This window comes from Schistocerca gregaria, chromosome 1, assembly GCF_023897955.1.
Source record: "Schistocerca gregaria isolate iqSchGreg1 chromosome 1, iqSchGreg1.2, whole genome shotgun sequence".
Lineage (NCBI taxonomy): Eukaryota > Metazoa > Arthropoda > Insecta > Orthoptera > Acrididae > Schistocerca > Schistocerca gregaria.
Genome location: NC_064920.1, coordinates 557,955,971 through 557,972,994, shown reverse-complemented (window position 1 = coordinate 557,972,994; position 17,024 = coordinate 557,955,971). Strand labels below are relative to the sequence as shown.

General features: G+C 40.8%; 1 protein-coding gene across 1 annotated transcript in view; it reads left to right on the top strand.

The window, feature by feature from the left end:
• LOC126356354 (zwei Ig domain protein zig-8-like) overlaps nucleotides 1–17,024 on the top strand; it is a 763,413-nt gene that overhangs the window by 703,316 nt on the left and 43,073 nt on the right. Inside the window, exon 4 of the mRNA XM_050007343.1 lies at nucleotides 16,845–16,972. Coding sequence (XP_049863300.1) covers nucleotides 16,845–16,972 — 128 coding nt within the window. The remainder of the gene's footprint in view (nucleotides 1–16,844; nucleotides 16,973–17,024) is intronic.

Genomic DNA, 17,024 nt, shown 5'->3' with positions numbered 1-17,024 from the left:
GCAAAAGCTATATAAACATATCTACGGATAAAATGGTGCTATTTTAAGGAAATACTCAAATTTAAAGGAATTTCACTGCGGAATCCCACTACTGCTGCATGTAATTAATACATAATGAGCAATAACTCATCGTTTCGTTACACACTCGTCCTTAACCACACAAACACAACAATGCATGAAGTTTGTTTATAGTCAGCACCAGCAGACACAATTTTGAATCATCGTAGAAAGACAGAACTTCAAATAATCACTACTACTTCGCCACTACAAGGTTGTTCAGTTCATAAAAGGGAATTATCACATTATGCGTAATGCAACTTATATGATTACTTAAGTCTTATCGAGTTTGGATATCATAACTTCAACGTATAGAGGAAATATTCTTGCTTAATCTTGGGGATCAACATGTTCGTTATAGTTTTCAAAATATCCCCTCCTTTCGCATGTCCATCTTTGAATACGCGAAAGACGTCATATTCATTAAATCTGGGATTTTCAGTTCGTCTTTATAACTAGTATTTTCATCACTGGGAAAGAGTCATATTAAATTCCTGAGGAAAAAAACTGTCACCAGTTAGATGCACCGTACCCACAGGAAATTACGTCAGTTAAAATATTCTTAAAAAACAAGTTGTGAATTTTCTGTAGGTAGTACTGTAACGCTGCTTTCTTTCGTGACCGTCAAGATCCGTTGTAAGCATTTTTATTACAGTAATTTTCATTCGTTCACCACCTCAATAGAACCGACGAATTATGCACTTAAAATCCGGCGGTAATTTGTCCACGACAGAAACACTGCTTTTATCGAATTATTATCACACTCAAATTAACCAGGCGTAATTGAGGTGACTTACCTCGCGTGGTGATAAAAACCTTGACAACCGTAAATTTAGAACTTGAGGCGTGTTATTAAAGATATCGAAAATCTTTCCATCACTCTAGGAAACTACTAGAAGTACAGTACTTAATGGTTCAGTATAATGTATTTTTCTAAGACTTAGTGCTCTTAATAACTGAATATATAGCCCGTTATCTGAATGAGAAATTGCGTTGAAAGTGTGCATTCATATGTGCATTAAGTAATATATCAGAAAATGTCATGGAGCGATGACCTTTCTAAAATGAAGGGTTTTTTTGTGCTTTACCAAGTGAGTAGTAATAACGGCAATACTTTGCAAACGACTGTGAGGTTCACTGAAGTTGCTTACCACTAGATCTCTTATGTGGGCTTTTTTCTGTTCGATCAGCGTGTAGATCACGAGAGGAATGATTGCTTAGACGCCTCTGCATGTGCTGTAATTGGTCTAACTCTGATTTCAAGGACCCTACTGGGGCGATAAGTAGGGTGTTATTGAATATTCCTAGAGTCCATACTTTAATGTGCTTCCTGAAACATCGTAAGTAGGCTTTTGCGGGATAGGCGCCATCTGTTTTTAGCGCTTGCCTGTGGAGGTCCTTCAGTATCTTTGTCACGGTCTTCTCTGGTCACATAAACTTGGGATCTTGCGTGGTGGCATTCACTATATACCTTCAATATGAACTGTCTGTCCTATTGGCTATAGTTGAGCAATGATCTGGGATAGGTCATTCTAGTGTTGTGTAAGCAGTTTCATTTCTAAACTAACTACTTTGTGCCAGTATCCTATCTATGAACCGGAATAAGAAACCTGCTTTACCGACAAGTGGGCCTTTGTGATCATTCTAGTTTATATCCCTACAAATTATTCAGATTATTACACTCAAGTATTTGTATTACATCAACTGTAGAAAACTTGAGATTACTGTTAACCCTTGCAAAAGCAACGCGTTTTCCACGATGCGCACATGATTACCAACATCAACTCACTTTCGACAGTGTGTATTACAAAATATGTGAGTAGTACTTTATGCACACACTCAAAACTGCAAATTACTTGTTGATTTTTATTCTTAACATACTTTTTAAAGTGATGTTGATGTGTAGCCGGCCGTTGTGGCCGAGCGCTTCTATGCTCTTCAGTATGGAGCCGCACGACCGCTACAGTCTTAGGATGGAATCCTGCCTCGGGCATGGATGTGTGTGATGTCCTTAGGTTAGTTCGGCTTAAGTAGTTCTAAATTATAGAGGACTGATGACCTCAGATGTTAAGTCCCGTAGTGCTCAGAGCCATTTGAAACATTTTTGTTGATGTGTAAGCAATGTCTTGAAAGTGAAATTATCGAATATAACATTCACTGGGGAAAGAGACATCTACTACTAACATTTAAATGTTTGATCCTCATACATACACATTTAAATTGGATTATGGTGGGACACAGCAGGTATAATTTTTATTAAAAATTTAACTCCTCTAGCGGTACTTAAAATTTTATAATAATTTGGCTACTAGTTTCGACGTTGCAACAACGCCATCTTCAAGCCCGTACACATTGATGAAATGAGTTGTGTGTGGCTGAGTACTAGAAGTCTGCGGTGAGACCAGTACTTGCTCCACAATGTTTGGGTTAAGTTTAACTGAATGTTTTGAAACATATATGGAATCTGGCAAAATAATTCATTAAAAATAATTAATATTTTGTTCAGATTTCTAAAATATAAAGTAACTGACTATACTGGAATATTTTCAAAAGGTGGGTATGTAGTATCTCTATTCGTATTGCAAGGGTTAATATTGTGTGCGAGATCATTAATAAACAACGAACAGCAACGAATACAATTAGCTTCCCTGGGATTCACCTGAAGACGTTTCTCCGTTGCCAATGACCGTCCATACAAGAAAACATGTGTTCTCCCTAGCAAAACTCCTCAATCGAGTTACCAAATTTATTTGATCATACTTCCATTGGCATTGCAACAACATTAAACTTTCTAAAATACTTCGAAAACTTTCCATTGTATTGCGTGCACACTGGTAAATCTGTGCACGAAAGAAGCTGTAAGAATCAATTTGCTTATGATGCAATGGTTCTAGCACTTCCTGCCTGAGAAGGAAACTGTAGCTGATTGGGTTGCATCTCAACAAACATGATCGGTGTCAGACACCATCTAGAAATACCGACTAGTGCTGAAACAGGAGTGACTACTGTATTTGAAATTAATATCGGAAGAAATTCAAATTTGTATAGCAAAATTAACTGGCAATCTCGAGACATAATGAAGGAAAACCATTTGATATTTCGCTTTTACCTGAGTTAGAGATCTATGTTATACATAAATTACAATTTACTAGCAAGATACATCTGGCTCTAAAATTTCTAGGTGGTGTTTAATACGCTGTCACAGATCTATAGAGTTTACCATCTTTCCCAAGCCTTAAAAATATGCCACCTTCAAATTTCAAGGATCACGAAAACCTTAGGCAACTACCAACAAGTATAAAGTTTTGACAGCAGTGTGTGATCTGTGGACATCTGATCAGTTTGTATTTTCTGTACCTTTTTCTCTTTCAAATTTCCTCATACATCTTGTGCAGTAATTACAGAATGACACTACAGATCTTTATAATAGCACTCAACACGAAATTCAAAGCGGTTTTTGAAATAATGGTAATCTTAACTACTTACGGGTGACCAATAGCTATTCCTAAATAATATTACAGTTTTAATGTGTGGTATCTCTTTAACAGTGGACACAAATATGTGTGAGAGGGACTGACACCGGGAAACTGCTACCTATCTACTGTCAGGAAAAAAGTTGACGATACAAGAATGCACCACAATGACTGCAGTTCGAGAAAAGGCAATGAATGGTTTATCTTGTTTTCCCTCAGACTCTCCAGATTAATTCAATACCTGTTGCTGTTTTTACCGATTGTTTAATTTCCATTACACAGATATGTATAGTTTTACATCTCATTTCTTTCTCTAGCATCACAATTACCTCCTCTGTTGCTTCATAAGAGAGAAGTTAATTATTCATGGACGTCTTATGACACAGTCCTCTTTGGTGACCAATGATTTATTTTCATTAACTAGTTTCTGAGCTGTTTCAGTCTCATCTTCAGATTCGTAGAGAAGATTGATTCCGGTCAATGGATGTTGTTTTACTGCGACAAAAGACATAGACTGAGATATATCGTCTTCTGCGGTGACTATTCAGCAAATTATATAATGTTGAAATTGTTGGTGACACTGATATAATGATCATTGCAGAATTCAGCGCTATACATTGTCTTCGAATATTTGTTTGTATTACTTTGCAAAACACCGCGTGTCACGAGATACAGACCTGCATTTACCATTTTCTGTAGAGCTATAGTATGAAGATGTTCGAAATAAGATATAAAGGTCATTTAATTGGTTGTTACACATCTAATACAACCGCTGTGAACACAATTACACAAATCTAACATGGTTATAACATGGACGTTGAATTATTGATTAACAGAAAACACAGGTTTAGAATGTTACAGCTGTTACCAGTTAAATTTCCTTTGCATTATCAGAACAATTCAGAATTTATTGAATGACTATATACATAAGATATCGACCTTCATAGTATATCAATTCAGGGATCTTAAAACTGTCTGGTTAAATCACAAGCAATATTCTTTTAAAGGTTACTGCCCAATAGCGTAATCAGTAATACATTTGCGAAATGAGAAGGAATGTTAATAAATCTTGGATGTTCTACCGTAAAAACTTGTTTCCCAGTTTTATTCATTGTTCAACACTATCACAAGCTTGTAATTATTACAAATATGAGTTTTTTAACTGTATCTTCTTCTTGTTAGTATATGCTAAGTGCTTTTAAGAGCATTTATTTTTCCAGTCATGTGCTTTTGTTTCCTTTCTGCTTTTATGCATATGAGATTTCTGTTTACGGCTTTGTAGATGTTTTTGCAGACATCGCTGGTCTGGTAACGTTTGTAGAGGAAGATTCGGCCCTTCTTTTTTTTAATCATTAGCCTTTGTGCTCCAACTTCTTCTTCTGCCCGCTGTGTTCGAGGGTGTCCTTGAACTTTCGGTTAAATTTTCCACCTCCTCAGTTCATCTGATAGCTACAAAATGAACCTTTTTTATCAGACGGTGGTGTGCTACTAGATTTTACCATTTTGGGCAAGGTATTGTATTAATTGGTGAATGATGTCGAGCCCGACCCCGATTTTAAGTTCTTATAAAAATTTACGACTTCAAATTTCTTCTCTCCTTCTGTACTTACTACCACTACAGCAGGCAAAGTGCATAGAGAAATGATGTTTTCATTTCACACAGTCGATGAACAAACGTTTTCACTAAGCAGTCGTCTGGTAGTTATGAAGTATAGTTGTGCTTTGGGATTATACCATATCATCTTTGTGCGAAGAATTTTGTTTACTGTTGCCACCGAACTGGTTTTGTTTGTTTGTAGCGTTTTACCAGGAGAACAAAAAAAAAAAAAGATATCTGCAGTCCGCTTTTATGTTTGATATAGAAATGTTTGAGCGAAACGCAGGACAACGTTCATGAACTCCCTTTATCAAGACACAGAAATGCATAGCAAAGATACGTCTATATGTTTGAGAATCACTTCGAGTAGTCTGACGGAGGATGCGCCTGATTGCACCATATTGTAAGGCTGCTTTCCCTTTTCATTCACAGATGAAGTGTGGCTTGCCCACCTCTGTGTGAGGTACTGTACACTTAACTTTTTTCTGGAGACACTTTAAGGAATAGGTACGTAAGAGGTTTCTTATCTTAAACATAGTTCATGATCAAGAGGTTTGTGAAATCTTCTCGCAAGATGTACGGCATCTTTCTTTCAATGTCTACTAGTTAAAATTTTTCACTATTTCTGTTACACAGTTCTGCCAGTCGAACGATCTGTAACCATTCGCGCCACCAAATTAGACCGACATAATATCGTTCCCAAGATTTGATCAGCAGTCACAAATCGGCCATTCATGTGTTTTATAGCCAGATTCTCCTGTAGAGGAGATATAGTTCCCTAGCGTTCTAGTAATGAACAGTAACTAAGAGTGGGTAAGTTGTGTCTACACAGTGTTATTCCCCTGGGGTCCTTCCGATATTGTGTGTCGGTAGGTGACTCTCCAAAGTCGATAATTTTATACGCTCACACTGTGTCATCATGCATTTTTCTAAGTATATCGAAGCTGTTAATGTTTGCTAGAAAATATGTAGAAGATTATCTACCAAGTCACAAGCATCGTTCGCTACCTCACAGCAATGCGATATTCTTTAAGTTGTAATGTCATATCGATTGTTAATCTTTTAGAAACAGAAACATCGAAACGACTAGGCTTCCTTTCCATGTTTTGCACTAAAAAAGTTATCTGAATAGGGCGAACTAAGTTTCGCATGCTCAAGGTTTCTGGAACCTTTCCTGTTTCCTATGGAGAATGTTATTTTTGTAAGTGTGTCATAATTTTTGACTTCATTATACTGGGAGTCAGCTACCAACACATGTGAGTAACACAGGACGGTATTTCTATGTATCAGTTCGGCTTAATTTTCTGTAAACAGGCGTGCCACGTGACTTTTCTAATCACGGAGAACTTGTTTTTTTTTCATGGCCCTGTGATAAATTATGGTCAGGTGTGAAGCTAATTCATTTGCAAATTCTGTACAGCTCTTTAGGATGACTCCCTCCGGTCCCAATTCCTTAATGCGTTTTAAGGATTTAAACAGATTTTAAACTCCACTTATACTGATTACTATATTACTCATCTTACGGCTACAGCTACTGAATAATGTCAAATATCCTTTCTTTTTATACTTTAACCAGGAACATCTGAGAATACACTTAACCTTTGTGAACTTATGTCCTTGGATGCAATCAGTGTTGGTTCGATTCCCGGTCAAGCACACAGGTTTAATCGTCATTTTGGATTTGTCTCGCTAATGACTGTTTCGATTTCTCTCTCGTCCACTAGTACTCGTGCTATAGGTAACCTCATGATATTACTGATATTTCATCCATATTCTGTGATAACATTTTCATCCAGTAGTTACTCAAGGCTTTACGCATTGACTTTCTGGCAGCAGAGAGCATTTCAGTCAACGTCTACCTGTCGCCCTATCTGTGCTTTGTTTTGTTTCTTTTGCGCAGCAGTCGCTGTTCTTATAGCCGTCTCTTCGTATTGTATGTAGTCCATATTTAATTATTCAGTTTCATTAGCGCGTCCAGAGCAATCCATAATTTGAAGATACATTTGCATGGTTTGTTAGAACTGAATTGCATGAACCTGCATCTAGTTCACTTGTAAGTTACTGTTCATCGATCATTATACTTTGTGCTAGGTGATAACAATTGCAATACACTTCCCCACATTTAAGACGCAAGTATCGGACACAAAATCCGGAAGCCATTCAGGTCAGGTTGAATTATGGCGACATGGAAGAGTCTGTGTAGTATCTGAAAACTGCCCTTCAGCATCGATTCATTCTTGAACGTAGGTGCACGTCTTAATATCACCGCCTATGGGGCAAATGAATGATGACAACAAATTTTCCAGATTATGAAGAAAGAGACTGCAAGTGTGTTGGCTGAAATGGTTCAAATATCTCTGAGCACTATGGGACTTAACATCTATGGTCATCAGTCCCCTAGAACTTAGAACTACTTAAACCTAGCTAACCTAAGGACACCAAGCAATACTCAGTCATCACGAGGCAGAGAAAATCCCTGACCTCGCCGGGAATCGAACCCGGTAACCCGGGCGAAGGAAGCGAGAACGCTACCGCAAGACCAAGTGCTGCGGACTTACAAGTGTGTATTTATCCTAGTGTCGAAGTATTTCTCTTAGCAGTATCTTCGAAAATCACTAATAATGATGCCGTTATCTCGTAGCCGTCTTTCCTCTTTCACGACAAGCGCATAGGACCTTCTTTCAGGTTGTAATGATGTTGTGTTTGAAACTTCCAACACTGCAGCATCAGTTCTAAAGCGTATGACTGAGTCTACTGAGATGAGTGGGATGTTTGCGTAATTTTACCAGTAATTACTCCCACCTTGAACATTTATTGTTTATTTTCGAAGTTTTCTTCACCTTCCCTACTTTGTGGCGCTAAAAAGGGGCAGGTTCCTCTCGGAAATTTGTTTAACGGAAACATGTTTCAGAAGTGCTTGAGGAAATACTTGCTATGACACATCACCTCTAGAACATGAAATCCAGTTTGTAATAAAGCTACCTAACTGCCCTGTAACAAAATGTTAACTTTACGAAATATGAAATAAGGCTCAAAAATTTCCATCTTGATTTAAGTTTCTTACTACTAAAGAGACCAACTGTACATTTGTCCCCGGATGAAAATAGCGGTGGAAATTTTTCCATGAAAACCAGATGTAGATGGTATTTACATTCCAGTTTTGGCGCATTTAGCGCTTCCGGCGACTCTCTGAGGATTGTGAGTAGGGATCTGTTCTGTTAAAATGTGTCGATAAGAATTATAAGGCAAGATCTCAAAAATTCCTTTATTGATAACCAGTTTGAGTTTACGACAACCTTGCAGTTCAGAATGTACATGACAACATGGGCGACTCAGCTCAACATAATACGACGATGTCTAATGCATGGCAGATACACGCTGAATAAGTTAGAATTTTTACTGATATGAAGCTGGCTCGTCAACGAGAGTAGTTGTCGATAAAGGAATTTTCGCGATTTTGACTTAAATAGTTTTATTCAGATACTCTCAGAGGAAAGTGAATTGCTTATCTGTAAGTTATGTGTTTCGTAGAACTTTATTACGGAATTATTTACGCTATTAGGATTTGGGTATACCAATGGGGCGACTTTTCGCGGCGATAATTCTGTAGCGTGTCGACCGTTAAACTCGGTTGTCAAAGCCATTGAAGGGGGGAGGAGAGAGAGAGAGAGAGAGAAGTGGGGGAGGGGTAATGAACATTTTTAATGTTATTGCTGAATTACCTGCAGTATTATATATGAATTAGAATATAATAGAAAGAGTCTTAGTGTGGTAAAGATCTTAAAAATATCTGAATACCGTGGACCTTCTCACCCTCGACCGAGGTTTCCACAGCATATGCTGTGCCCCATAGCTCGCAGTTATTATTTTCATTTCAGAAGCTGACTACCCAGGAATCTAAAGCGAAATATTCATTATTTTAAATCAGTCGCAAACTGTTTGGCGGCACTTATCATTCAAACTAATGTCCCTAAACTGAATTACCAGACAGAGCGTTTCCCAGTCATCGTACATCGTACGTGAGGCTCGAGTAATAGCCCTTTTTCTTCTTAAGATGTGCATCATAATGATCGTTTGTGGATCTATAAATAAGGTAGGAATCATCTATAATAATATTTCCTTACTTTGGCAACATGATTACTGTACACATTTTTCGTTGTCACAAGTGAAAATCACGGATGGAAGACACAGGCGAAAATTTACGTATTTATTTCACGTAGTCGTCCATTAAAAATAATTACTTTACAATCTTTCTTACTCTTACGTGTGGTCGTAAGTTCATTTCGTCTTGCAGTAATGAACTAAATAACTGGACCTTGTTTTAGCTTCTGTGTCCCTCGACTACCTCATATGGAAGTCATGTCACGTTCTCTCGAATTTACAAATGAAAGACCATAGTTAGCGTGAAACTATAGAGGCGAATAGAAACAGTGAACAAAGTTTGGCTCCCCTTTAGTGATATGAAAGGCCCACAGAATTCAAGAATACACAGTCTAACGGCAGCGACATGAAGTACTTTCTCGTTGGTTTCGACCGAATCAAGATTACTGTTTTTAATAACTCTGTCGAACTCACTGATCTTAGTAAATATCGGCAATATCTCCAACTCATTTCCAAAAAGTTCATTATCATTGGATACTGATTCCATTGTGTAGATGGCGTACAATTAGTGTAACTGATGTTGTAGACCATTGAAAATATCGAACCGATGCACACGAAAACATTTGTTTCTTACAGGGGTTGATTATGCTCTCATATGAACGAGGCGGTATACGAGGCATGTAACGGGAATTTTGTAATTTCTCGACGTAAGCCGGTCAGATACGCGCGATTTTGTCGCTGTTGTGTTGGTAATCATACCTGAAAGTGCCTCTGCAGTGTTAGTCAAACTGGATACTTGGTCAGTTATGAGCTGTCAAAAAAATTATGTTCGTTTTGGTAGTATCGGCAATTATTAATTATGTGTTCTACTGTATACGAAGAAGTAGTTGATAAATATTGTTACCAAAAATATAGAGAAGTACTTGCCCAATTTACCTTAGACTTTCAGACTATACTCTAATGAATATTCGGACGGACATATATACCTTTTTAATATGTTAATACATAAATGTATAGCGATATATTACCGACAAAAGTTGTTATCAAATATCGCGAAAACGTCTTCAGCAATTTACTTTAAAATTTTATGCTTTACTCTAATTAACATTCAGACGGACATAGGAAATATTTTTTAAGCGTATACCATGTGATCAAAAGTATCTGGACGCCTGGCTGAAAATGACTTACCAGTTCATGGCACCCTCCGTCGATAATGCTGGAATTCAATACAGTGTTATCCCACCCTTAGCCTTGATACCAGCTTCCGCTCTGGCAGGCATACGTCCAGTTACGTGCTGGAAGGTTTCTTGGAGAATGGCAGCCCTTCTTCACGGAGTGCACACATTGATATCAGTTGGTGCGACCTGGTACGACCTCGGCGTTCCAAAATATCCCAAAGGTGTTCATAGGATTCAGTTCAGGACTTTGTGCAGGCCAGTCCCCTTCAGGGATGTTATTGTCGTGTAACTACTCCGCCATAGTCCAGTCATTATGAACAGGAGCTCGATCCTGTTGAAAGATGCGATCACCATCCCCGAATTTCTCCTCAGCAATGGGAAGCAAGAAGGTGCTTAAAACATCAATGTGCACCTGTGCTGTGATAGTGCCACGCAAAACAACAAGGGTTGCAAGACGTCTCCATGAAAAACACAACCACACCATAACATCACCGCCTCCGAATTTCACTGTTGGCACTACACACGCGGGCAGATGATGTCCACCGGGCAGTCGCCATACCCACACCCTGCCACCGGATTGACAAGTTCTGTGTTGTGTATTCGTCACTCCACACAACGTTTGCCACTGTTCAGCCGTGCAATGTTTACGCTCCTTACACAAAGCGAGGCGCCGTTTGGCATTTACAGGCGTGATGTGTGGCTTATGAGCAGCCGCTCGGCTATAAAATCCAAATTTTCTCACCTCCCGCCTAACCGTCATAGTACTTGCAGTGGATCCTGATGCAGTTTGGAATTCCTGTGTATGGGCTGGATAGATGTCTGTCATTACACATTACGACCCTCTTCAACTGTCGGCGGTCTCCGTCAGTCAACAGACGATGTCGGCCTGTACGCTTTTGTGCTGTGTGTGTCCCTTCGCGTTTCCACTTCACTATCACATCAGAAACAGTGGACCTAGGGACGTTTAGGAGCGTGGAAATCTCGCTTAGAGATGTATGACACAGGTGACACCCAGTCACCTGACGACGTTCGAAGCCTGTGTGTTCCGCTAGCGCCCTATTCTGCTCTCTCAATATGTCTAGTGCCTGCTGAGGTCGCCGATACTGATTACCCGGCAGCAGGTGGCAGCACAATGCACCTAATATGATTAACTTATATGAATACTTTTGATCACATAGTGTGTACAGTATATAAAGATGTACAATGTAATAGAGAATGTTTGTTAACAATTGTTTCGAAAAGTTCTTGCCATCTGGACGTAATCTATATATTTTTCTAAGCAAGAATAACAAAAACCCAACGCCCGATATAAGAGAGAAAGAGAGGGAGACAGAGAGAGAGAGAGAGAGAGAGAGAGAGAGAGAGAGAGAGAGAGTGAGATAGGTAAGAAGGACATAGACATGGGGAGGAAACTGACTTAGAGAGGGACAGGGGGAGATGGTCAGGGAGAGAGGAGGAGACGATGCAGCGGGTATGGGAAGAAAGAGCTGGACAAAAGAGAGGAGGAGGAGGTGATCAACAGAGAGAAGGAGGGAAAGCGGAGGAGATGGACAGAGGGAAAGGTAGAAAGAGGTTAGGACGTATATCCAAATAATATACATCTTTAGCAATGTGAATCATTGCCGGGTTACTTTGTTTTGTATAAAAGTACTTCAGATGATTTGGACTACAACTGGCACTAGACAAGAATATAATTCAGTTTAGCAATATGAACTATTTATTTCAGTCAGTGTGCTACAAATAGAACGAGAGCTTATGATTGTTATAGGCGTTTAGAAAGAGCGCCCTGGACGCCCCAGGATATCATCGACCGATGAAATCGTGGGAAGGATAAAATAAAATAATTATGATCTATCGTCGGATCATAATCTGAGAAATACCTAATACACTCCTGGAAATTGAAATAAGAACACCGTGAATTCATAGTCCCAGGAAGGGGAAACTTTATTGACACATTCCTGGGGTCAGATACATCACATGATCACACTGACAGAACCACAGGCACATAGACACAGGCAACAGAGCATGCACAATGTCGGCACTAGTACAGTGTATAGCCACCTTTCGCAGAAATGCAGGCTGCTATTCTCCCATGGAGACGATCCACCTGGCGTCTCAGTTGGACCAGCGTTCGTGCTGGACGTGCAGACCGCGTGAGACGACGATTCATCCAGTCCCAAACATGCTCAATGGGGAACAGATCCGGAGATCTTGCTGGCCAGGGTAGTTGACTTACACCTTCTAGAGCACGTTGGGTGGCACGGGATACATGCGGACGTGCATTGTCCCGTTGGAACAGCAAGTTCCCTTGCCGGTCTAGGAATGGTAGAACGATGGGTACGATGACGGTTTGGATGTACCGTGCACTATTCAGTGTCCCCTCGACGATCACCAGAGGTGTACGGCCAGTGTAGGAGATCGCTCCCCACACCATGATGCCGGGTGTTGGCCCTGTGTGCCTCAGTCGTATGCAGTCCTGATTGTGGCGCTCACCTGCACGGCGCCAAACACGCATACGACCATCATTGGCACCAAAGCAGAAGCGACTCTCATCGCTGAAGACGACACGTCTCCATTCGTCCCTCCATTCACGCCTGTCGCGACACCACTGGAGGCGGGCTGCACGATGTTGGGGCGTGAGTGGAAGACGGCCTAACGGTGTGCGGGACCGTAGCCCAGCTTCATGGAGACGGTTGCGAATGGTCCTCGCCAATACCCCAGGAGCAACAGTGTCCCTAATTTGCTGGGAAGTGGCGGTGCGGTCCCCTACAGCACTGCGTAGGATCCCTCGGTGTTGGCGTGATCCGTGCGTCGCTGCGGTCCGGTCCCAGGCCGACGGGCACGTGCACCTTCCGTCGACCACTGGCGACAACATCGATGTACTGTGGAGACCTCACGCCCCACGTGTTGAGCAATTCGGCGGTACGTCCACCCGGCCTCCCGCATGCCCACTATACGCCCTCGCTCAAAGTCCGTCAACTGCACATACAGTTCACGTCCACGCTGCCGCGGCATGCTACCAGTGTTAAAGACTGCGATGGAGTTCCGTATGCCACGGCAAACTGGCTGACACTGACGGCGGCGGTGCACAAATGCTGCGCAGCTAGCGCCATTCGACGGCCAACACCGCGGTTCCTGGTGTGTCCGCTGTGCCGTGCGTGTGATCATTGCTTGTAGAGCCCTCTCGCAGTGTCCGGAGCAAGTATGGTGGGTCTGACACACCGGTGTCAATGTGTTCTTTTTTCCATTTCCAGGAGTGTAGATGATGGAGTATCAGCTGGTTCGTCACAGAAGAATGTTAAGGATGCTTTTGACTACGTAATTTCGAACGAAAATCCCAAGGATTGGAAGTTGCTCAGAAGTCGCTAGATGAAGCGACGACGACGCAGAACTATTGAAGTGTGTCGTAATAGGTGATGAAAAGTGGAGTTGTGGATGCGAGGTTGAAACAAAGACTCTACTAGCCGATTGCAAACCTTCTGGATCGCCATGACCGGCGAAAGCTCGAGAAATGGGGACAAACGTAAAGGTTATGGTACTGCTTCTACAGTTTTAATGGAATAGTGCACCATGGATAGTTATCACGTAGTCGGACCATCAGTAACAAGCACTAGTTACAAGTTTAACGACGATTGCACGAAAAAGCACGGTTTTATGCCCAACAATTTCATGACTTTTGCACCGCGATAGTTCATACGCTACCATTTGGTTTGTTGTTCGTGAAAGTTTTCCCAAAAACAATATTGTAGTGAAGTGCCATGTGGCTTTTTTCTGTTCCTAAAAACTAAAAAAGAATGTTTGAGACTGAAATCGCATTGCTGAGATGGCTATAAAAACATCGTTCAAATGGCACTGAGCACTATGGGACTTAACATCTGAGGTCATCAGTCCCCTAGAACTTAGAACTACTTAAATACTAACCTAAGGATATCACACACATCCATGCCCGAGGCAGCATTCGAACCTGGGACCGTAGAAGAAGCACGGTTCCGGACTGCAGCGTCTAGAACCGCATGGACACCACGGCCGGCTGAAAGGGCTATAAGGTATCTCAAAAGTCGAGTTGCAGAAGTGATTCGAGGAGTAGAAAAATCGCTGCTGTTAGTGTATAATACCTAATGAAAACTAGTTTGAAGTATATAACATTGATGTAGACGATTAAACGGAATTCTTTCAATAAAAAACCTGGCTTCTTAACTCATATAATAAAAGATGAGGATGGTACGCTATAAACACTCAAAATGGGTGGAATGATATTCTTATGTGGACCACATCTAGTTAAATGCGTACCAGACTTGGTTTAGTGATACAAAGGTCACGAAAATGTACAAAGGTCCTGGAAAATAGTTAGGTCATCGTTAGCACATCCACAGTTTCTGGTGTCAAATGTATTAAAATTTAAGACTGTTACCAGCGTTGTTGAAAGCTTAAAGTACCACAAGCCTCAGAGAATACAGTGAAATCCAAGATGCACTGGAAGAAACTTATATGACATCAGCGTAACTGGCAGACTAGTGGACAGTAATTAGTGACTATTCTAACACAAGGTACAAGACTCTGCATCATCCTTATGTGGGTAGGTGGCGCTCAAACGGGAGGACAATTGTCTGACCTCTATTTGGCCTTCAGAAGGGAATGTGATCACGCAACAAGCTTGGCTCTGCTGCACTCATTTAGAATTTAATCACTGAGGATTTCAGTGTATCAAACATCGTCCCTCATGAAGTTAAACTGATCCTCTGGCTTCAATGACATGTTGATTGGTAAATACGCTGTAGATGGCAGTAAGCTTTTCCTTAATCTAGGTACGAGTTACACTATAAAAATAGTTTTAATGTGAATTTTATTACGAAAATGTGAGACTTATCTTTGTCGCGAATTTCTGTATTTTTCCAATGTTTTAGGGTACTTCACAGAATGCGAAATATTCGTTTCAGCCCACTGATCCCTTACATAAAAATATTAAGTTTACGGTCCTTTATTAAGGTAATTTGAATGATTCTGGCATTTACATTTCTGAACTTCGTATAGTGGAAGACAGTAAACGATGGCTACATCTACACTCCGCAAGCCACCTATTGAGGGCTACCACGTAATTTCGTTTCCTGTCCACTCGCAAACAGAGAGAGGGAAAAGCGAATATCTGGTTGCTTCTGTGCAAGCCCTAATTTCAATTTTTTTATCTTCCTCGCCCACATGCTAAGTGTACATGGGTGATAGCAGACTCATTCTAAAGTCGGCCTCAGATTCTGGTTCTTTGAATTTCCCCTGTAGTAAAATCTGTCTGCGTTTCACAAATGACATAACTATGTGTCCAAGATCTGTGATACCGGCATAATTTACGGAATTTGTCTTGAAAGCAATGCCACTTAGCCCATTAAAACTAATTTGTTAATCAAAGCGGTAAAACTGATCAAATTTCTTCATAATAAGACCCCCTTGTGTCAGTAAATTTTACAGAGCAAGATTTCAGAGTGTTGTAGGCATCCGGGAAGGCCTGGATTCGAATGTACTTTAGGGCATTCCATGTACGAAACGGTGCCCTTGCAAGGGTGCCTTAAGCCGAGGTAACAAAAGAACGTTCATCAGAGCGTCGTTGAGATTGTAGTGGCGATTGGGTAGCGTTGGCACGTCGTTTCTTCCCTGATAAAGTGGGCAGTATTGCTGGGAGCATTGTCCTAATGAAGATCCTAGAAATCTACTCATGATTTAGAAACGTTTCGGGTGACGTTACTTTCCGACCAATCTCATATTATTGAAACTATGCTTCAGTCGTTATTTTGCTTGTTGATTTTCTTCCTAACTTGAGAACCTAGTGTTTCAGTTCTAGTAAATCTGTTCTAAAGAAGAACGTATTGACTGACGTCAGATCGTATAGGGCGAAAAACGTTTTGCAATAAAATGAGATGAGGTGATTGGTGAAATCAGGAAAGAAATTTCCTGGCAGATTCAGACTGTGTGCCGGAGCGAGACTTGAACTCGGCGAGCAAGTGCTCTATCATCTGAGCTACCCAAGACCGACTCACTATGCGTCCTCACAGCTTTAATTCTGCCAATACCTCGTCTCCTACCTTCAAAACTTCATAGAAACTCTTCTGCGAACCTTACTATTTTATTGTTATATTTACTGGTGCTTCGGCTGATGACAAATTTTATCACATGTTTCAACAGGTGTTTGATATTTGCTGCTGGAAAACGTAATCTATGACACTATCGATATAAACCACCTACAGATTCCACATGGAAATGTCCCGGAGGAAAAATATATGAATAATAATTTCCAAGTGTTTCACCATATTGAATTATTAGCAGCATAGTTCTGATCAACGACAAAATAGCTTAACTGTTACAGAAGTGCAGCCCACACTCCATAGCCATTTGTCAATGCAGCGACACATACTCTTTGTCGATAATAAGGTCTTCGTTATTTGCTCGCAGAGCCACGGTCCGAGATCTTGGGCGGCCCCGACATCTTCATCGACGCGGGGAGCACCATCAACCTGACGTGCCTCGTCACGTACCCGCCAGACCCGCCTCCCGACATGGTCTGGACGCACAACGGCAAGGTAAGCACGTACTGTAGTAAATTTCACCAAAATTGATTATGATTTTTTTAAA